Source organism: Bubalus kerabau, chromosome 10 (genome assembly GCF_029407905.1).
Source record: "Bubalus kerabau isolate K-KA32 ecotype Philippines breed swamp buffalo chromosome 10, PCC_UOA_SB_1v2, whole genome shotgun sequence".
In the NCBI taxonomy this organism is placed as follows: domain Eukaryota; kingdom Metazoa; phylum Chordata; class Mammalia; order Artiodactyla; family Bovidae; genus Bubalus; species Bubalus kerabau.
This window is the reverse complement of record NC_073633.1, coordinates 13839910-13863263: the sequence shown is the minus strand read 5'-3', so window position 1 is coordinate 13863263 and position 23354 is coordinate 13839910. Positions and strand designations below refer to the sequence as shown.

Sequence of the window (23354 nt, the reverse complement as noted above, 5' to 3'; positions counted from 1 at the left end):
GCTTTTATATCAATTAAAGGATATTTTGTATTCCCTTAATATACAATCTCCTATGACTCATCCATTTGTTATTTGACCCATAACTAGTATTTAATGTGTCTTGGGGTGTTTCGCCTTGGGTTTATCCTGTTTGGGACTCTCTGGGTTTCTTGGACTTGGGTGATTATTTCCTTCCCCATTTTAGGGAAGTTTTCAACTATTATCTCCTCAAGTATTTTCTCATGGTCTTTCTTTTTGTCTTCTTCTTCTGGGACCCCTATGATTCGAATGTTGTAGCGTTTAATATTGTCCTGGAGGTCTCTGAGATTGTCCTCAGTTCTTTTAATTCATTTTTCTTTTTTCCTCTCTGATTTATTTATTTCTACCATTCTATCTTCTACTTCACTAATCCTATCTTCTGCCTCTGTTATTCTACTATTTGTTGCCTCCAGAGTGTTTTTAATTTCACTTATTGCATTATTCATTATATATTGACTCTTTTTGATTTCTTCTAGGTCCTTGTTAAATCTTTCTTGCATGTTCTCAATCCTTGTCTCCAGGCTATTTATCTGTGATTCCATTTGGATTTCAAGATTTTGGATCAATTTCACTATCATTATTCGGAATTCTTTATCAGGTAGATTCCCTATCTCTTCCTCTTTGGTTTGGTTTGGTTTGGTGGGCATTTATCCTGTTCCGTTATCTGCTGGGTATTCCTCTGTCTCTTCATCTTGTTTAAATTGCTGATTTTGGGGTGTCCTTTCTGTATTCTGGCAGTTTGTGGAGTTCTCTTTATTGTGGCGTTTCCTCGCTGTGTGTGGGTTTGTACAGGTGCCTTGTCAAGGTTTCCTGGTTAGGGAAGCTTGTGTCGGTGTTCTGGTGGGTGGAGCTGTATTTCTTCTCTCTGGAGTGCAATGAAATGTCCAGTAATGAGTTATGGGATGTCTATGGTTTTGGGGTGACTTCGGGCTGCCTGTATCTTGGAGCTCAGGGCTGTGTTCCTTTATTGCTGGAGAATTTGCTTGGTATGTCTTGCCCTGGAACTTGTTGGCCCTTGTGTGGTGCTTGGTTTCAGTGTAGGTACGGAGGCGTGTGATGAGCTCCTGTCAATTAATGTTCCTTGGAGTCAGGAGTTCCCTGGAGTCAGGGTTTGGACTTAAGCCTCCTGCTTCCAGTTATTGGTCTTATTTTTACAGTAGTTTCAAAACTTCTCCTTCTATACAGCACCATTGATAAAACATCTATGTTAAAGATGAAAAGTTTCTCTCCTTTCAAAGACTTAGGTTGTTTTTCTGGGTGCCTGATGTCTTCTGCCGGCATTCAGAAGTTGTTTTGTGGAATTTACTTGGCGTTTAATTGTTCTTTTGATGAATTTGTGGGGGAGAAAGTGTTCTCCCCATCCTACTCCTCCGCCATCTTGGCTCCTCCCCCAAACGTATTCTTTTTAATGGCTGAGTAATACTCCTTATGGCAGACCGTGAAGAGGAACTAAAAAGCCTCTTGATGAAGGTGAAACTGGAGAGTGAAAAAGTTGGCTTAAAGCTCAACATTCAGAAAACTAAGATCATGGCATCTGGTCCCATCACTTCATGGGAAATAGACGGGGAAACAGTGGAAACAGTGTCAGACTTTATTTTTTGGGGCTCCAAAATCACTGCAGATGGTGACTGCAGCCACGAAATTAAAAGACGCTTATTCCTTGGAAGGAAAGTTATGACCAACCTAGATAGCCTATTCAAAAGCAGAGACATTACTTTGCCAACAAAGGTCTGTCTAGTCAAGGCTATGGTTTTTCCAGTGGTTTTGTATGGATGTGAGGGTTGGACTGTGAAGACAGCCGAGTGGCGAAGAATTGATGTCTTTGAACTGTGGTGTTGGAGAAGACTCTTGAGAGTCCCTTGGACTGCAAGGAGATCCAACCAATCCATTCGGAAGGACATCAGCCCTGGGATTTCTTTGGAAGGAATGATGCTAAAGCTGAAACTCCAGTACTTTCACCACCTCATGCGAAGAGTTGACTCATTGGAAAAGCCTCTGATGCTGGGAGGGATTGGGGGCAGGAGGAGAAGGGGACGACAGAGGATGAGATGGCTGGATGGCATCACTGAGTCGATGGACGTGAGTCTGAGTGAACTCCGGGAGTTCGTGATGGACAGGGAGGCCTGGCGTGCTGCGATTCATGGGGTCGCAACGAGTCGGACACGACTGAGCGACTGAACTGAACTTAACTGAATACTCCATTGTGTATATGTACCACAGCTTTCTTATCCATTCATCTGCTGATGGACATCTAGGTTGCTTCTATGTCCTGGCTACTATAAACAGTGCTGCGATGAACATTGGGGTACACATGTCTCTTTCAATTCTGGTTTCCTTGGTGCGTATGCCCATCAGTGGGATTGCTGGGTCATAAGGCAGTTCTATTTCCAGTTTTTTAAGGAATCTCCACACTGTTCTCCATAGTGGCTGTACTAGTTTGCATTCCCATCAACAGTGTAAGAGGGTTCCCTTTTCTCCACACCCTCTCTAGCATTTATTGCTTGTAGACTTTTAGATTGCAGCCATTCTGACTGGTGTGAAATGGTACCTCATTGTGGTTTTGATTTGCATTTCTCTGATAATGAGTGATGTTGTACAGAACAGTCTTTTGGACTCTGTGGGAGAGGGAGAGGGTAGGATGATTTGGGAGAATGGCATTGAAACATGTATAATATCATATATGAAACGAATCGCCAGTCCAGGTTCGAAGCATGATACTGGTTGCTTGGGGCTGGTGCACTGGGATGACCCAGAGGGATGGTACGGGGAGGGAGGTAGGAGGGGCGTTCAGGATGGGGAGCACGTGTATACCTGTGGCGGATTCATGTTGATGTATGGCAAAACCAATACAATATTGTAATTAGCCTCCAATTAAAATAAATAAATTTATATTTAAAAAAAAAAGAAACTAACTGTTCTAGAGCCAAAACAGTGTGCATAGATAACTTTAGAGGGCATTAACTGCTTATGAAAAGCCTGACCCCTAGTGGTTATAAACTATGGCCACATACCCCCTCAAAGGACTTTTTTCTTTTAAAAGACACAGTGTGGGAATGCAGTCAATAATAAACTGTCTTTGTATCATGACAGACGGCAGTTAGACTTCTCGCGACGATCATTTTGACACATACAGAAATACCGGATCACCATGTTGTGCACCAGAAACACAGAGTGCTGCAGGTCAACTATACTTCAAAACCAACTCACTCATAGAAAAAGATGTCAAATCTGAGGTTATATGGGCAGGGCGGCGGGGGGACTGGATGATTCAATCCCCCCTTCAAAAGGTACCAATTTCAAGTTATAACATATGTAAGTACTAGAGATGTAAGTACAACATGGAAAGTATACCGTCAAGGCTGTATATTGTCACCCTGCGTATTTAACTTTTATGCAGAGTACATCATGAGAAACACTGGGCTGGAAGACGCACAAGCTGGAATCAAGATTGCTGGGAGAAATATTAATAACCTCAGATATACAGATGGCACCACCCTTATGGCAGAAAGTGAAGAGGAACTAAAAAGCCTCTTGATGAAGGTGAAAGAGGAGAGTGAAAAAGTTGGCTTAAAGCTCAACATTCAGAAAACTAAGATCATGGCATCTGGTCCCATCACTTCATGGCAAATAGATGGGAAAAGAGTGGCTAACTTTATTTTGGGGGGCTCCAAAATCACTGCAGATGGTGATTGCAGCCATGAAATTAAAAGATGCTTACTTCTTGGAAGGAAAGTTATGACCAACCTAGACAGCTTATTAAAAAGCAGAGACATTACTTTGCCAACAAAGGTCCATCTAGTCAAGGCTATGGTTTTTCCAGTGGTCATGTATGGATGTGAGAGTTGGTCTCTAAAGAAAGCTGAGCGCCGAAAAATTGATGCTTTTGAACTGTCGTGCTGGAGAAGACTCTTGAGAGTCTCTTGGACTGCAAGGAGATCCAACCAGTCCATCCTAAAGGAGATCAGTCCTTGCTGTTCACTGGAAGGACTGATGTTGAAGCTGAAACTCCAATACTTTGGCCACCTGATGCAAAGAGCTGACTCATTTGAAAACTCCCTGATGCTGGGAAAGATTGAGGACAAGAGGAGAAGGGGATGACAGAGGATGAGATGGTTGGATGGCATCACCAACTCAATGGACATGAGTTTGGGTAAATTCTGGGAGTTGGTGATGGACAGGGAGGCCTGGCATGCTGCGTGCGGTTCATGGGGTTGCAAGGAGTCGGACACAACTGAGTGACTGAACTGAACTGTATATTATATATGAAAACTGTTGAGAGTAAATCCTAAGAGCTCTCATCACAAGGGAAAATCTTTCAAGTTTTTTACTTTGTACCCATATAAGATGATGGATGCTTGCTATACTTATTAAATCATTTCATGATATATGTAAGTGTGCTGTACCATGCTTACATATATGCATATATATGTATATGTAAGTGTACAAACCATTATGCTGTACACCTTAAACTTACATAAAGCTGTATGTCATTTATATCTCAATGAAACTGAAAGGGAAGGAAAAAACAGTAAGTTTTGAGCAAGCATGGAAAAGAAAATAAAAAGAAAAATCAGGTGTTTTCATTGGCTCTCAACTGCTATTAAATTAAGAGAAATTCTTGCCATTACAAATAAGAAATCTGGCCAAACTATATTTTAACATACATTATCTCCATTTATTATACTTCATAAAATCATCTCATTTAAATTCCTTATTTTACAAAGAATATGAAACTGGAACCAGGTCTTGAAAGAGCGCTTATAAGTCTTCCATAGACAGAGCAGCCCAGAGGTCAAGTATGATGCACAAAACTGAGGCAAAGGAATGTCCATGACGGACTGAAGAAGCCGAGCAGCACCACACGTGGAGTAGAAAGCCCAGCTCCAGCAGCGCTGTGAAAGGCACCCCAGCCCCATGACCACAACCACCACCATCTCATTTCCCAGCAGGAGGTTCACTTTCAAAAAGCTTCAGAGTGCTGGTTTTGTTTGGGATTTTTTTTTTAATAGATTAATATAGTAACTATACAAAAAGTGAACTGAAGGAAGTGGGGTATGAGTTATTTGTAAAAACAATTTCTGGGTTAGCTGAGATTGGAAATAGAAAAGAAGAGAGAAAGATGGAGCAGACACTAAGACAGTTTCTAAGAAAGTGACTAGAAAAGTCATGCAAGCACTGACAAAGAACTGACGTAAGTGTTAAATGCAATCACGTGAGAAAGCACTCAGCATCACTCATTCACAGTTGGTACTTAATAAATTTTCTTTTTAAAACACTGCTTGAGATAAATTTGCATACTATACAGTTCAGCTTTGTAAAGTATACCATTCAGTGGTTTTCAGTATATTCAGTGTTGTGAATAAATGTGTGTATACACACAATCTAATTTTAGAACATTTTCATCACCTCCAAAAAAGAAATTCTATAACCGTCTGAGGGACAGGGAAGCCTGGCGTGCTGCAGTCCATGGGGTCGCGAGGAGCCGGACACAACTTGGCGACTGAACAATACCTATTTGCCGTCACCCTCCAGCCCGCCCCTAGACAGTTCACGAAAATGGAATCATGCAATATGTGGTGCTAACAAATGTTTCTTTGAATATGAATAGGAACTTCTGGAAGTTCTGCTAGTTCTGAAAAGAGGATGAGTTTATGGTGCATTACTGTGAGACAATGACACCAGTCAACCAGAGCAGGGCAACAGTCACCTGAAGATGCCACTGAACGGCTGGGTAAAGCACTCTTCCAACTCCAAGACCCGAGTCCATGCAGGCGGGGAAGAGACTGAAACACGCAGAAGGCTGAAATCCCCAAGGGAAAAAAGCCTGCACAGCAAAAGCACAAAGAGCAGAGAACTGACTGCACTGAAGACGACTTTTACTTATGAGCGGAATGAAGAAATGGAGGAGGAAGACTAGTCTCAGAGGCAGGAGAATCAGGACGTAATTAAGAAGGCTGAGGAAGAGGGGCCACCTGCAACACAGAAGGCTTCCGGGTCCAAGGAGGAGGAAAATGCAATTAGTAACTTCAGAAAGCAGAGTTTCAGTAGTCATGCGTATGTATGTCTAAAAGGAAGTAAAAGCTTAAAATGTAGGAAAATATGGACAGGAAGAATATAGAATAAGTTTCACCGTTTTGAGAAGGATTAAAGGCAAACACAAGCCAAATATTGGAGAAGGAAATGGCAACCCACTCCAGTGTTCTTGCCTGGAGAATCCCAGGGACGGCGGGCCCTGGTGGGCTTCCGTCTATGGGGTTGCACCGAGTCGGACACGATGGAAGCGACTTAGCAGCAGCAGTAGCAGCAAGCCAAATAGTTCAAGAATTCAGTTTTCCTAATTATAAGGTACAGTTATTTCTATGCAATCCTTGTATATATTCTAAGTTACTAGATAGTAAATTAAAGGGAAAAAAAAAAGTTGTTTTAATGTGAAACACACCAAAAAGTATCATTTTAAAACATAGGTGTTATTCACAAGGTTTCTATACCATGTTGGAACATGTGGAATCTAGGAAAATGGTACAGATGAACCAATTTCCAGGGTGGGAATAGAGATGCAGAGGTAGAGAAGGGACATGTGGACGCAGTGGGGGAAGGGGAGCGTGGGACAAACTGGGAAATTGGGACTGACATGTATACAACACCACGTGTAAAACACACAGCTAGTGGGAAGCTGGTGTATAGCACAGGGAGCTCAGCTTGGTGCTCTGTGATGACCTAGAGGGGTGGGAGGAAGGTCCAAGAGCGAGGGGATATATGTATACATAGAGCTGATTCACTTCCCTGTATACCAGAAACTAACACAACAGTGTAAACATTATACACCAATAAAAAGTAAAAATATATATTAATATATATCTAATGAATTAGATAACATAATAATATAGCAAGGAGATCAAACCAGTCAATCCTAAAGGAAATCAGTCCTGAATATTCTTTGGAAGGACTAATGCTAAAGCTGAAACTCCAATACTTTGGCCACCTGATGCAAAGAACTGACTCATTGGTAAAGACCCTGATGATGGGAAAGATTGAAGGCAGGAGGAGAAGGGGACGACAGAGGAGGAGATGGTTGGATGGCATCACCAACTCGATGGACATGAGTTTGAGTAAGCTCCAGGAGTTGGTGATGGACAGGGAAGCCTGGCGAGGTGCAGTCCATGGGGTCGAAAAGAGTCGGACACAACTGAGCAACTGAACTGAATTACATATCTAAAACACAGTAAAACTTCATATAAAATAAAAACATTTATTTTTTTTCCCCTACCCTATGTAATCATTTTTTAAGGCAATGAAAACAGCCATGGGAATTCTATAGGAGGAAAGAGTCATCCTTCAGTATTTCTGGGGTATTGGTTCCATGATATCCCTTACCCTCACATCCAAGGGTACCAAAATCTGAGGATGTTCTCAAGTCCCCTATACGAAGTGGGGCAGTATTTGCATATAACCTATGCACATCTTTCCTGTATGTATACTTGAAATCACCTCTAGATTACTTATATACTCTAATACAATGTAAATAGCTATTAAACCAATTAGGTAGTATGTAAACAGCTGCCGATGTGGAGCAACTTCAAGTTTTGCTTTTTGGAACTTCCTGGAATTTTTTCCTCTAATATTTTCAATTCACAGTTACTCAAATTAGAGGATATGGAACCTGTGGATATAGAGGGCCAACTGTATAGCTAATTGGGATTTTTACTAAAACCAAAATTCAATCTGCATTTCAGCCTGAATCTGTTACCAGCTCATATACTCTTAGGTAAAATAATTTAGCATTTTCAAATTTTAAATACAAATAAAACGTATGCACTACACACAGAATGGTTACTTCTATTTATTAACTGAGCTAGAATGCCATATTCAAAAAAAGAAATCAGAATACACAGAAAGATAACAAGTTTTTAAAATGAGGTTGATTCTTCAATCAATAAAAGAAGGTTTCCGTTAATAAAATTTTAAAATACTCCTTTTTTAAAGCAAGTTTAAAATGTGATGCCATTTTCTAAAATTTATCTATGCATAACCTTTTTGTTTTGGCCTCACCATTTAGCACACAGCATCTTCCTCAAGCAGGGATTGAACCCACGCCCCCTGCACTAGGAGCACAGTCTTAACCACGGGACCACCAGGGAAGCCCAGTCTATACATAACTTTTAATTGTGAAAAGTAATCTTCAGAGAGCAAACTTGCATAAGAACAACAATGAAATGACTTGCGAGTACACTAAATTAACAAGATGGGAACATGAGAACCGAATATCAGGTTCACTAAAAAAATTTACAGACATAAAACTTCACTCACCTTTTTAAACATAACTAGTGAGATGACTGCTGATGCTGTGAAAAGTGCTGCTATGATAACCATCATGATTCCAACAGGAATACTTTTGTTGAGACCAGTAAGGGATGAAATCCAACCACTATGAAATTTTAAAAAAGTATAATCAGGCAAATAAGTTAACACACAATTTTAAAAACAATCACATAATAACTAACACATATTCAGCTTTTATGAGCCAGGCAACATTTTAGTTCTCTGTATGCATTAACTCATTTAATTCTCACAACAACACCCCCCCCCATGATATATGTTATATTTAATCCCTATTTCACAGATGAGAAACTGAGTCACCAAGATTATTCAGTAACTTGCCCAAGACCACACAGCTAATAAAAACAGCATAGTCTGAATTCAAACCTAAGCACCAAAATCCAGAGCCTTAAAGATGAACACAAGATTTTACATTTTTTAAACCTATGAGTTCATAATTTTTTTTTAATTTTAAATTGTTTAATTATGTAAGAAAATATTTGAGAACCACATATTCAACAAACAGCTAGTATTCAAAATATATAAAGTGAAGTTGTGTCTGACTCTTTGCGACCACATGGACTGTAGCCCACCAAGCTCTTCCATCCATGGGATTTTCCAGGCAAGAATACTGGAGTGGATTGCCATTCCCTCCTCCAGAGGATCTTCAAGAACCTTCAAATCTCAACCTTAAAAGTAAATCTTTAAAATTAAATAATTTCAATTAGAAAGTAGACAAAGACATGAAGAGACAGTTCACCAAGAGAATATAAAGATGGCAAACAAGCACAAAAAAAGATAAAACATAAGACATTAGAGAAATGAATATTAAAACCGCAGTGTGACATCACTACACAGCTATCAGAATGGCTCGGAAAAAAAAAAAAAAAATGAGTGACAACACTGGAGTTGGTGAAGATGTGGAGCTGAAGCGCTCATATGTTGTTGGAACTGTAAAACGGTGCAGCTTTTCTGGTGAACACTGTCTGGAAAATAGTTTTTTAAAAACACCAAACACGGAACTCCCTGGAGGTCCAGTGGTTAGGACTCTGCACTCTCACTGGCTCAATCCCTTGTTAGGGAATAGCCCCTGTAGGGGGCGGGGGGTGGGGGGGGAATCATTGTTAAATAAATAAATAAAAATTAAAAACATGCAGCTTCCATATGAACCAGCAACTTCACTCTTCTTCTTGGGTACTTATCACAGAGAAATGAAAATTTACGTTCACACAAAAACTTGTTCATGAATGTTTATAGCAGAATAGCCCCAAACTGGGAACAATCCAAGGTCCTTCAACTGGTGAATGGTTAAACAAACTGTGGTCTATCCACACCATATGCTGTTCAGCAATGAAAAGGGATAACTACTCATAGACACAACAACCTGGATGAATCTCCAGAGTATTATGCTTAGTGAAAAAAGCTAAAGGCTACATACTGTATGACTCCATTTATATAACATACTTGAGGGCACAAGCAGATCAGTGACTGCTAGGGTTAAGGAGGGACATGAGTGTGGCAATAAACAGCAGAATAAAGGATCTTTTGGTGATGAAAATATCGTCTGTCTTTACTGTATCAATGTCAAGATCTTGATTTTGATACTATACCATAGTTTTACAATATGTTACCACTGGGGAAAATAAAGGAATAAAGGATAACTTGGGGATCTCTCATTTCTTACTAAGTCTGTGACTCAACAATTATCTCAGAATAAACAGCTTAATTTTTTAGTCTGCAGAATTACATGAGATTATCTTATAACAGGTCACCTTGTACGCACCCTCACTAGTGGGTTCCTGTGCTATTTAGTCTTCTCACAAGCTTCTATGCTCAGTTTTAACACTTTTTCCTGTCTGTACTAAAAAGCAAAAGAAATTATTTTGGATTCATTATAAATAAAAAAGCACTGTTAACATAAACAGTGTATTTTTTTAATTAAACATTTAAAACATCTATCAAATGCTGAAGACTAAAATTTTTAAATGATAATGAATGCTACTTTTTCTGATTTAAAATACCCTAATAAATTACATGCATGTATATGTGCTCGTTAGATCTTCAAAGGTATCAAGAGTTGTGACTTTCAGTGTCTACTCTAATTCAGTATCACATACTACATTCAAGTCTTCAAATACACTCTAGTTACATGATCAGTTTAGTTCACATACACAGTGCAGCAAAGTTGCTTTGTATATGCTTTTGGCTTTACAAAAATTCAACTGTATGCAACAGTTAGAGAGAGGGATGATTTTATAAATATGTATTCTTCTATGCACCATTTCACTCAAAGAACGTTTGCTCCTGAGTATCTGAAGAGAGACATAAAATCTATTACCTTCTAACTGGGGTCTAAAGAGCCTCAGTTCCTGAGGGTGCCCCACTGAGTGAGCATTTTGCCATACTAAGAATGCCTCTATTGTTTAAAGATAGATCCTTACAAGCATGCAGTGACTCTACTTTTCAGACATGTGCATGTATGTTTGCAGTTATGTGTCTAGGAAAATACATGTTTACATACCTAAAATACCACTTTACACATAACAAGTACTCTTTTCTTAAATTCCTTCAAAGGTTAGTCCTTAGGAAATTTTTTAATTCCCTTTTTCAGTATTTGTTTACTTTTGCTGATCTGGTTTTTCTATGTCAAATATTTTTTAGGAATTCAAAAATTATATTAAGATATGAGAAGAAGAGATTATAACTAGAGTAATTAAAGTAAATGACTTACCAGTTACCCCAGTTATGAAATCCTGCAGCCTGGAGGACATGCACAGCAAACTGACAAATATAGACGAAGAAGAACACAAAGAATCTGAAGGAGCTGTCACTCCTGGTTTTAAAAAGAAAGGGGGAAAGGGGGAATGGAGAGAGAAAGAGAAAATGTCACCATTCTTCTCAGTACTTTTACATTCACATGTAGACTGACATACAAAATTAAAAAACATTTTTAAAAATATCAGTGGCAACTACCTGAACTGTCTACCCAAATGCTAGACAATGTTGTTATTATTATTCTCACAAATTTCCAATTGCACCACAAAACATCTTGGCAAAAGAAAAATTACTTTGTTTTCCTTTTATTTTTTATTAAATAGCTTCACTGAATTATAATTAACATAATAAACTGCAAATATTTAAAATATACAATTCTGTAAGGTTTGACTGAAGTATATAACCATGAACCTTTTATAATCAAAATAGTGAACATAGTCCAAAATTTTGTGTACCTGGTTAATTCCTGCCTCCCCACCCACTGCTTTCTGTCACAATAGTTACATATTTTAAGGGTTTTATTTAATTGGATCATATAATATATATATTTTTCCTTGTCTGCCTGCTTTCATTCAGCACAGTTATTTTCCAATTCACTCATGATGTTGCCATGTAACAAAAGTCCATTCCTCTTCACTGCTGAGTAGTATTCCATCACATAGTATGCTACAGTTAACCTATTCATTCATCTGTTGATGGACAGTTAGGTTGTTTATGGTTTCTCCTTCTACAAATAAAGCTGCCATGGACATTAATGTATATGTCCACATATGAACATTTATTTTCCTCCTGGTAAGTAATTACCTAGAAGTGGAATGGCTAGAACCCACGTTAGAGATAAGTTTAGCTTTTTAAGAAACTGTAAAATTGTTTTCCAAAGGAGTTGTTCTACTTCATATTCTCAATGGCAGTATATGAGAATGCCAGTACCTCCACACCTCATTAAGACTTGACACAATCAATTCCTTAAATTTTAGCCATTCTAAGAGTTGTATAGCGGTAACTCAATTTAAATTTGCATTTCCCTAATAACTAATGTTGAGCACATCTTCATCCACATTTTTGTCATCCATATATCTCCTTTGGCAAACTATCAAAATATTTTTCCAAGGTTTTAATTTGCTTTTTCCCCTTACTGTTGAGTTTTGTGAGTTTGAATATACAGGTCTTTTTATCAGATAAATGCTTTGTAGAATTTTCTCCCAGATTGTGGCTTATCTTTTTATTCTCTTAAGAATGCCTTTTAAAGAACAAAGTTTTGTCTTTTTATGGACTCAAATTTATCAATTTGCCCTTTTATGAACCTTGATTTTATTGTTTTATCTAAGAAATCTGTGCCAAAGATACAAAGATTTTTTTTTTGTTTTCTCAAGAAATTTTATATTTGTTGGTTTAACATTTAAGTTTATGTCCCCCTTTTTAGTTAAGTTTTAAGATATAGTATAAGGGATGGATTAAAGTTCTTTTATTCCACATATAAATGCAATTATTCCAGCATCATTTCTTAAAAAGACTATTCTTCCTGCACTACATTGTACCTTTCTTTAAAAAATCACTTATCTGTATTTGGGTGGGTTTATTTCTGGACACTCTGTCTCATTGCTCTATTTGTCAACCTTTATGTCAGTATCACACCTTTATGATTGCTTAAGTTTTCTAGTATGTCTTCAAATTAGGTATGTTAATCTATCAGCTTTGCTGTCTTTTTTCAAAGTTGTTTTGGCTATTCTAGGCTACTACGTTTCTATATATCTTTCAGAATCACCTGGCTCATTTCTATAAAACAACCTAAAAGGATTTTTATAGGGATTGCACTGTGTCTATAGATCCATTTGGAGAGAATTCACATCATATAATAATGCTGAGTCTTCCAATCCATTAACAAGGTATATCTCTCCATTTATATTTTCTACATAGATGATTATGTAATCCATGAATAAAGTCAATTTTACTCCTTCCTTTCTAATGTGAGGCTTCTTACTTGGTTTTCTGACCTGTTTATACTGGTGAGAACCTCTACTACAAAGTTTAAAATAAGTGGTGAGAATAAACATCTTTATCTTCTTCTTCATCTTAAACAGAAAGCTTTTAGTCCTTCACCATTAAGTATGATGTTAAATGTTACAGTTTTTCATAGATGCCCTTTATCAAGTTGAGAAAGTTACCTTTTATTCCAACTTTGAGTGTTTTTATCATGAAAGTGAAGGTTTTGGGATTTTGTCAAATGTTTCTTTTGCATCAATTAAGATGATCATATGATGAATTATGATAACTAATTTTCTAATCTTAAACCGATCTTAAATTCCTAGAATAAGCTACACTCACTTGATCGTAACACAATATCTTTAAACATACACAACATCTTTAAACACAGAATTTGATTCTTTGGCAAGATTTTCAACTGTCCAAAGTCTACTCCATTTCTGCTCATCCCAGTGACTATTCCAACCCCAAAACACATTTTTGGAAGTCTTCATTAGGGAAGATTTGTCCCTTCTGCTTCATTTATTTAACAATCATTTATTTATATTAATATGAGCATGGCTCATACATATATATGTTCTTTTTTCTTATTAATGTTTTTGCTTTGTTACCTGTGTACCAAGAAACCAGAGTATCAGAGTGGTTAAAATGATATATGTAACATGTACTCTGAAGAGAGTTTCATAAATAGAATAATGTCTAAAGGCATCACAACAGCTATTTCAGTTACCTAACAGGGATCTTTCTAGTTAGTTCCAAACTCACAGATAAATTCTAGAAGCTGAATCTACCTAATAAAACCTCTAAGAAATTTTTTACAAGGTACAGAATATGTTTTAATAAGTAAGCCTCTTTAATAGGTAGTGCTGGGAAAACTGAAAAAGCTACATGTGAAAGAATGAAACGAGAGCATCTCCTAACATCATATACAAAAATAAACTCAAAATGGATTAAAGACTTAAATGTAAGGCCAGAAACTATAAAGCTCTCTTAGAGGAAAATAAAGGAAGTATACTCTTCGACATGCATCACAACAACATCCTCTTTGAAATAAAAATAAACAAATGTGACTTAATTAAGCTTAAATGTTTCACAGCAAAGCAAACTATAAACAAGATTAGAAGACAACCCTCAAGTGGAAGAAAATAATAGCAAACAAAATAACTGACAAAGGATTAATCTCCAGAATATATATGCAGCTCATACAGATCACATCAGGAAAACAAACAGCCCAACCAAAAAATGGGCAGAAGGCCTAAACAGACATTTCTCCAAAGAAGACACACAGATGGCTAATAAGCACACAGAAGATGCTCAACATCGTCCAGTGTTAGAGAAATGCAAATCAAAACTACACTGAAGAATACCTCACACCAGTCAGAATGGCCATCATCAAAAAATCTACAAACAATAAACGCTGGAGAGGGTGCGGAGAAAAGGGAACCCTCTCGCACCACTGGTGGGAATGAAAATTGATACAGCCACTATGGAAGACGGTATGGAGATTTCTTAAAAAAATAGGAATAAAACTACCATATGATGCAACAATCCTACTACTGGGCATATACCCTGAGGAAACCATTAACTGAAAAAGACATTTGTATCCCAATGTAAAATGCAGCACTATTTACAACAGCAAAGACACAGAAGCAACCTGATGTCCACTGACAAATGAATGGATAAAGAAGCTGCGGTATATTTATACAATGGAATATTACTCAGCCATAAAAGGAATGCATTTGAGTCGGTTCTAATGAGGTGGATGAACCTGGTGCCTATCATACAGAGTGAAGTCAGAAAAACAGGTATCATATTTTAATGCATATATATATGAAATCCAGAAAGATGGCACTGATGAACCTATTTGCAGGCCAGCAATGAGACACAGACATAGAGAAAAGACTTATGGACACAGGAGGGGGAAGGAGAGGGTGGGACGAATGGAGAGAGTAACACAGAAACATATGCACTACCATATAGAAAGTAGATAGCCAGTGAGAATTGGCTGTTATGACGCAGGAGCTCAAACCTGGAACTCTGTTGACAACTTGAGGGTGGGGCGGGGGGAGTAGGGAAGGAGGTTCAAGAGGGAGGGGACATATGTATACCTGTGGCTGATTCATGTTGATGTATGGCAGAAACCAACACAATACTGTAAAGCAATTATCCTTCGATTAACAATAAATTTTAAAAAATACAAAAATTAAGCTGTCCTAATAAAAGGAAAGTATTTCTAAAATATTTCTCTCAAATAGCGATGAAGGAATGTAAAGATTGGTTCACTTTCCTCCTTTATATGTAAGCTGTTGTTGTTGCTGTTTAGTCACTAAAGCCTGCTTCTCTGTTCATGGGATTTCCCAAGCAAGAATAGTAGGGTGGGTTGCATTTCCTCCTCCAGGGGATACTATCAACCAAGGGATCAAATTGCCAACATCTGCTGGATCATCGAAAAAGCAAGAGAATTCCAGAAAAACATATATTTCTGCTTTATTGACTATGCCAAAGCCTTTGCGTGGATCACAATAAACTGTGGAAAATTCTGAAAGAGATGGGGATACCAGACCACCTGACCTGCCTCTTGAGAAACCTATATGCAGGTCAGGAAGCAACAGTTAGAAGTGGACATGGAACAACAGACTGGTTCCAAATAGGAAAAGGAGTACATCAAGGCCGTATATTGTCACCCTGCTTATTTAACTTCTATGCAGAGTACATCATGAGAAACGCTGGACTGGAAGAAGCACAAGCTGGAATCAAGATTGCCAGGAAAAATATCAATAACCTCAGATATGCAGATGACAACACCCTTATGGCAAAAAGTGAAGAGGAACTAAAAAGCCTCTTGATAAAGGTGAAAGAGGAGAGTGAAAAAGTTTGCTTAAAACTCAATATTCAGAAAACTAAGATCATGGCATCTGGTCCCATCACTTCATGGGAAATAGATGGGGAAACAGTGGAAACAGTGTCAGACTTTATTTTGGGGGGCTCCAAAATCACTGCAGATGGTGACTACAGCCATGAAATTAAAAGACGCTTGCTCCTTGGAAGAAAAGTTATGACCAACCTAGACAGTATATTCAAAAGCAGAGACATTTCTTTGCCAACAAAGGTCCATCTAGTCAAGGCTATGGTTTTTCCAGTAGTCATGTATGGATGTGAGAGTTGGACTGTGAAGAAAGCCGAGTGCCAAAGAATTGATGCTTTTGAACTGTGGTGTTGGAGAAGACTCTTGAGAGTCCCTTGGACTGCAAGCAGATCCAACCAGTCCATTCTGAAGGAGATCAGCCCTGGGATTTCTTTGGAAGGAATGATGCTAAAGCTGAAACTCCAGTACTTTGGGCACTTCATGCAAAGAGTTGACTCATTGGAAAAGACCCTGATGCTGGGAGGGATTGGGTGTAGGAGGAGAAGGGAACAACAGAGGATGAGATGGCTGGATGGCATCACTGACTCAGTGGACATGAGTCTGAGTGAACTCCGGGAGTTGGTGATGGACAGGGAGGCCTGGAGTGCTGCAATTCATGGGGTCACAAAGAGTCAGACCCGACTGAGCAACTGAACTGAACTGAACTGAACTGAAACTCACTTGGAAGACTATTTAAACAACATGAAAATGGACTAGGGCTTTGAATATGTTTTTATAGTTAAAATCAAATATCAAGTATCTTTCTATAGAAAAAATTAAATTGACTTCCTGGCTCATATGCTAATATAACATTTTTCAAGATGCTAAAATGATTTTCTATTTCAATTATATTTAATCTCTAATTTCAATTAGCAAAATATTCTAACGTAAAAGGTATGAAATCGCCACAGATATTATGTTATAAAGGAATAGGACCAAAAAAATACTGTCTACTTCCCAGAGGTAGCTTGCTTTTAAAAAGTATACCTGGAAGAAGCTTAGAAGTAGTATATCATCCTAACTACAAGTAAAAAGCTAGAAAAACTGAAAAATCAACAACTCTTCTTAAATCTGAAAGAGAAGAGAAGCCAGAGGGCAAACTGCAAGCCCAAACTGGACAGACAGACAGATGGATACAGAAAATCAAGTTATTGGAGCAGAAACCTCTGCAGCAACCATTGCAGGGGAGGAATACCTGAACTGTAACTGTCAAAATGCTGTTGGCCCGGAGTGGACAACTCGGAGTTAAGACTCCAGGGAGACCTAGTCATTCAGGGAATCCACACATTTGTGAGTTTTACCAACAACAGCTCACCCTGGCTCTGAGTGATTTCTTTAGAGAAAAATCCCTTTGTGCTTCTGGAAGGAGGTGGCGGAAAGGAATCATTTGGGAACACTCTAGAGCAGCGGTCCCCAGACTTTTTGGCACCAGGGACCAGTTTCGTGGAAGACAAGTTTTCCAGGGACTGCAGGGCAGGGAGGTGGGGCGGTGCATTACATTTATTGTGCATTTTATCTCTATTATTACATCAGCTCCACCTCAGATCATCAGGCATTAGATCCCAGAGGTTGGGGAGCCCTGCCTACAGCACTCTGTTCTTAACAAGGTATGCCCTCAGGAGAAACCAGAGCCCAACTCACTCTGGAAGTAAGTTTTATTGCAGCCTGACCTATTAATGTAGTGGTAGTGTTAGTGGCTCAATCGTGTTTGACTCGTTGTGACCCCACCGACTGTAGCCCGCCAGGCTCTTCTGTCCATGAGAGTCTCCAGGCAACAATACTGGAGTGGGTGGCCATGCCCTTCTCCAGAGGATCTTCCCAACCCAGAGATTGAACCTGGGTCTCCTGCATTGCAGATCGATTCTTTACCATTTGAGCTACAGGGAAAATTTTTAGAGATCCTATATGCGGAAACCGAAAATACCCAATTCCAGCCCACTCTATGACACCCTGTCCCACCTGAAGAGAGGGAAGGACTGAGAAGCACTGGTGCAGTTCACAGTCCAGAGGCACTGGCTAACTATTAAATAAGAGACTGAGACCTACTCATAGGCCCACAGAATGCTTCCCCTCCCCCATACCTTACCATCACATTACTAAAGGCCTATTTACAGCAGTTCCTTTTACATTATGTCCAGCAATCAAGTAAAAATCACAAGACATAACAAAAATGCAAAAAAATACATAGCTTGAAAATACAGAGCAAGCATCAGAATCACAGTCAGATAAGATAAGGATGTTGGAATTACCATCAGGAATGTAATATGCTATGGGTTCTAATGGATAAACTAGACAGTATACAAGAACAGATTAGCAATGTAAACAGAGATGGAAACTCTAAGAACCAAACAAACTAATTTTAGTTTTATGGTTCCAAATATGAGAGAAAAGGCTAGTGTGTGTATCTCCACCAAGAGCAACTAGAATAGTAGGATAAAATGGAAAAAAAAATCTGCTAAAATCCACTGAAGAGCTGCTGAAGCATCCAGGAATAGAGTCCATGGTTCTGGAGTGGAAGAGAACTACAGAAATGTAAGCTGACATTCTACAGCTTCAATTCATTTTTGCTGAATACAAGACAATAAGCTGAAAATTCAGATTCTGCCTGCACAGAACGCGGCTGTGAGGGAAAAGACAAACCAACAACTGAAGCTTTTAGCAGATTCACATGTTGAGTAATGAGAAGTGAGAGGCATAATACTGGCCCAAACATGCAGCCAACTTTTCTCTCAAGGCATGCACCAAACACAGACGCTAAAAAGACAGAAGACCTTCTGAAAGCAGAATAGGCTTTCCGCAGTGTTCCCTAATGGGAAAAGAATTAGAACGGTAATTCTCAAATTTTTGGCCTCAGCACTTCTTTATTATTGAGCATCACAAGGAACTTTTGATTATGTGGGTTGTAGCTCTTGCTTTACCAAATGAGGAACTAAAATTGAGAAATAGTTAAAGCATTTAACTAATTTTTAGATAAATTTCTTACAATAAAATAACACTTTCATGAAAACTGGAGGAGTGGGAGAAGCAAAAAGAGTAGCATTACTTTATATTTTTTGCAAACCTCTTTAATGTCAGGTTTAACAGACTATAGCTCAGCTCAGCCCCTAACTTATCCTCTAGCTGACAAGCAGGGCAAAGGTGAACTTCTTTTGAAACAACTGGCCAACATCAGAAGCCTCCACAATTCTTTATTCACCACAACCAGATTCAGTCAAGTCATGTTAAGTATACCAACAGCTGCACCATATGATTAAAAACAAAGAGAAAAATATGAACAATACAAAACAGGTTCACAGAGCATTCTAGATACTGAAGTGTGCACATACAGACATTAACAAAATTTCATAAGAGAATGAAATCTTTAAAAAATTTCTAGTACACATGGCAAAAGGGAAAGAAACTACTGAAACTAAGAATACATGAGTTTATACTTGGATAAATTCCTAGAAACATACAACCTGCCAAGTCTGAACCATAAGGAAATAGAAAATCTGAACAGACCGTTTACTAGTAAGGAGAGTGAATTAGTGATCAAAAACTTCCCCAAAAGTCCAGGACCTCATGGCCTCATTGGTGAAATCACCAAACATTTAATGAAGAATTAATAACAATGATTCTCAAACTCTTCCAAAACACAGAAGAGGAGGGAACATTTCCAAACTCATTTTATGAGGCCAGCATTACCCTGATACCAACGCCAGATAAGTGCACTACAAAAAAAGAAAATTACCAGCCACTATTCCTAATGAACATAGAGGCAAAAACCAAATTCAACAACACATGAAAAGGATAACAAGGAAAAGAGCAGCAGGAACTCTTCTCCTATTCATGCAAGGACCCTTTTATTCCTCTCCAACCTACATCTTATAGGGGTGCCTCTCTCATTCCTTGACAACCAACCTGTTATTTTCCATTAGATCCAAAGATTCCTTCCTTCCCCCTATATATTTTTTTCCCTTCATTCCATTTCTAACCAATTTAGTTTTCTGTTGCATGACACTTTTTTCTCCAAATTCCCTAATATTCCCCATTTCCTTCCTTCTCATTTTCAGTTTCCATGTTTTCATTTCTAATTCCATTTGGCAAGTGTTTGGGGGACTGGGAGGGGTAAAGGTGGCGGGGGGCGGTGATACACATTCTGGATAATCAAAGATATTTTTTGTTGAAAAGGAAAATAAGAAGTTAAACAACTGAATGTGGCCCTCTAATTTCTCTAATACATTATCTGTACAATACACACCATTTTCATAGTAATGTTGCTCCATGTGCATGAGAACTGAAAAAGGTTTGTCATTCATAAACGAGTTTACTCAAATAAAAGTAAGCTGATCAACAACTGAATGCATGGACTCATCTAAGGCTAGCATCTAAATCAGCATTTCCCAATGTTTATTTTCTAAAGCAATAAAAGATACTCCACATACAGACACATATGATGGTTTCACGGTTACACCACAAAGCACACCAAGCTCTTAAAGAAACCTAAGAAATTCTGAAATGAAGAAATGTATTTAGTTTTATTATCCCACTTAACTTCCCAAACTTAAGCTAATGAGCATTTTTTCTACAACACCTAGTAATATCCCACAGAACACGCATTTAGGAAATGTTTATCCTAACCATTCATTAAAATATATCATGCAAAATAGTATACTTAATCTTACAGTCTGCTGCTGCTAAGTCACCTCAGTCGTGTCCGACTCTGTGTGACCCCATAGACGGCAGCGGGCTCCCCTGTTCCTGGGATTCTCCAGGCAAAAACACTGGAGTGGATTGCCATTTCCTTCTCCAACAGTCTAAATGGTTTTAAAATGTCAATGCCTTTTGAAAAACCAAAAATGAATTTACACAGAAAATAATTACCAAGTTGCTAGGTGAAATGACTCACTTTAAATATTGCATGTATATTTACCTTAGCTAGGTTACCCAGATCCATTTAAAAAATTAGGATTAATCACCACTTTTGACTCTTTTTTTGAAGGCAAAAATAGGAGTAAAATATTCTTATGGAAAAGAATCTTTTACAAATATTAAGACTTAAGTTTGTTCTCATTTCCCCTCATTCATTTTCATGTTTGGTCTTTTTTCTCAAGTGGGAGAAAAGAATAGGATATCGTTAGTTACAAGGTCGAATGAATATACAGCAAGTTAGAGATGGACTTAATACACAGAGATGTTATATACGGACTTTTCTGAAGGTATACTGTACAATAATAAGAAGCTTAAAGCATGAACATACATCACTTTTACCTTTAAGGTGCACTACAAATTATTAACTTCACAAGTTTAAAGAGCACATTTTAAAGTACACACATTTTACCTGAAAGCTCCGTAAAGTGGTCTGTACCAACAGACAAATGAACAAGGAGTAAAAAGTAAGAACCACAGGATACTCAATCCAAAATCAACCCCTCTTGGAGGATCAACACAAAACCAAGCCAAGCATCCGAAGATATTTAGAAATAGTGTTACAGCATGGACTGTGGAATTAAAAAACAAAACAGAAAAGAAGTGTTTATGTTCAATGTATGCATTCATTTAACAGAAATTATAATTGAAAAAATACTTCCTAAAAGCACATATAGTCTACCCCATTTCCATTTAGTATTTTTCTAAACACTGCTGTTTTTTACACGTTTGATTTGAAAACAGAGTATTCACAGGAAAAGGAGTTCTAATACATGCACTGTTTGGCAAAAATTCTTTTGGCCCTTTCCGAATGGGCAATTACACAGCTAAACCAGAGAAGCACAACCTTAAGGGCTTCTTCCCTAAGAAGGAAACATGTGATGTGTCTCTTGATCCAAAGCCCAAGCAGGATCGTAGTGGCTGCCAGGAAAAGAACCAGGACTTGAGAAGAAAAAGATTCTACACTTAGAACTATAATTTTTATAGCATAGGGCTACAGGCTCCTCCCAGCATGAATTACGCAAGAGAATACTAGAGAAGTGCCCTGTGCAATCTCATTGTAACATTTTTAAGCAATAAAAGTAATTAGAATGACTGGACTGAAACTAATACAGTAGAAACTTCCAATGACTATACAGTCAATTTATAAGGATTATTAACTCATTTTCATAAAGTTGCCCATTTTTAAAAGTCCTGGCATTAAAAACAGTGTTTTGGTAGGGGATTACATTTATTTTAAAAAAGTAAAGTTTACCATGAGGCACTTTACCTACTTTGGCAGATCTTTCTTTTTGTTAATACAAATAGATCTTGGCAAACTCTTCCTATGATCTTAATAATTACTTTGCCTGATGGACCAAAACCCAAAAATCTGAGTAACATCTAAGAATATCTAACATCTAACATCTATAACTAGTAACTTTTTTTTAAGGATTTTTAAAAAAATGTATTCACAGGCTGAATTTGTTATAAGAAATAAATCATTTCAAAAGTTAAAGTACTGTTTAATGTAAATTACAGGTACAGTAAAAATATGTTAACAAACTACTACCTTAATTAAAAACAACAAATGGAAAACCTAGTGAGTATAAATTTCAAAAATACATTTTCAACATACATTAAAAAAAACTTTAAAATTTCTTTAAATTATTAATCAAAAAATTGATAGTTAATGAAGTAAGATATAAACACATTCCAGGGTGCCTCTAAATTTGCCTTTATCTAACAACCAGATAAATACACAAATGCTAGGGAAGGACAGTGAGCCCCAGAGGAAGAATGAAAATACATGGGTTCGAGTGACATATACTGAGCTAAGCAGCCTCAGTGCATATCAGGTTTTCAACTCAAGAAGGGCACAAGCCCTTCCAGCTTTAAAATTCCATCCCATTCTACCACACAGGAAAGACTCTTCGTTATTCCCATTAGGATTCCTAAGTCATGCAAGCTAGCTTATAATAAATTTACTCAAAATCCTTGGCCTCAAAATAAAAGTAGTTCTGTTAGGGGCTTAAAAACAGAATTTGAGATATTGTGTGATATTATTCTGTAATATTAAATGGAATCCAACTGCCTAAAACCATTATAAATGTTCAGAACATTAAGTCACATTTCAGCCTCTAAAGAAGTAACTTTTTAAGGTTTATCCCCTAATCTGTTTAAGAAAAAAAGACAGAATATACTGGTATGTGTATTTTAAAGCTCACAAAAATTCTTTTAAGAATAGATTAAAATATCAATTAAATTTTGTGTAATTTATTAAAATTTTTTCTATATGCTTTCATAGTAACCAGCAACTATGATCAGTAAGTCATTCATTTGTATCCAAATGAAGAGTAAAATATATAGGTCTACTTACTAAACAATCAGTCCTCTTACACAGAGACCAAAGAAACACACAGAAGGTCTAGGTAAAGTGAAGTGCGTGATCCTATGTTGTTAATTTCAA

At 37.7% G+C, this 23354-nt stretch overlaps 1 protein-coding gene across 4 annotated transcripts in view; it reads right to left on the bottom strand.

Annotated features, from left to right (window-relative positions):
* Nucleotides 1-23354, bottom strand: part of SCAMP1 (secretory carrier membrane protein 1) — a 125771-nt gene that overhangs the window by 17867 nt on the left and 84550 nt on the right. For all 4 annotated transcript variants that reach the window (XM_055536643.1, XM_055536645.1, XM_055536646.1 and 1 more), the window contains exons 6-8: nucleotides 21318-21477; nucleotides 11066-11167; nucleotides 8326-8443 (exon numbers count right to left, since the gene is read on the bottom strand). In XM_055536643.1, the coding sequence (XP_055392618.1) occupies nucleotides 8326-8443; nucleotides 11066-11167; nucleotides 21318-21477 (380 nt within the window). The remainder of the gene's footprint in view (nucleotides 1-8325; nucleotides 8444-11065; nucleotides 11168-21317; nucleotides 21478-23354) is intronic.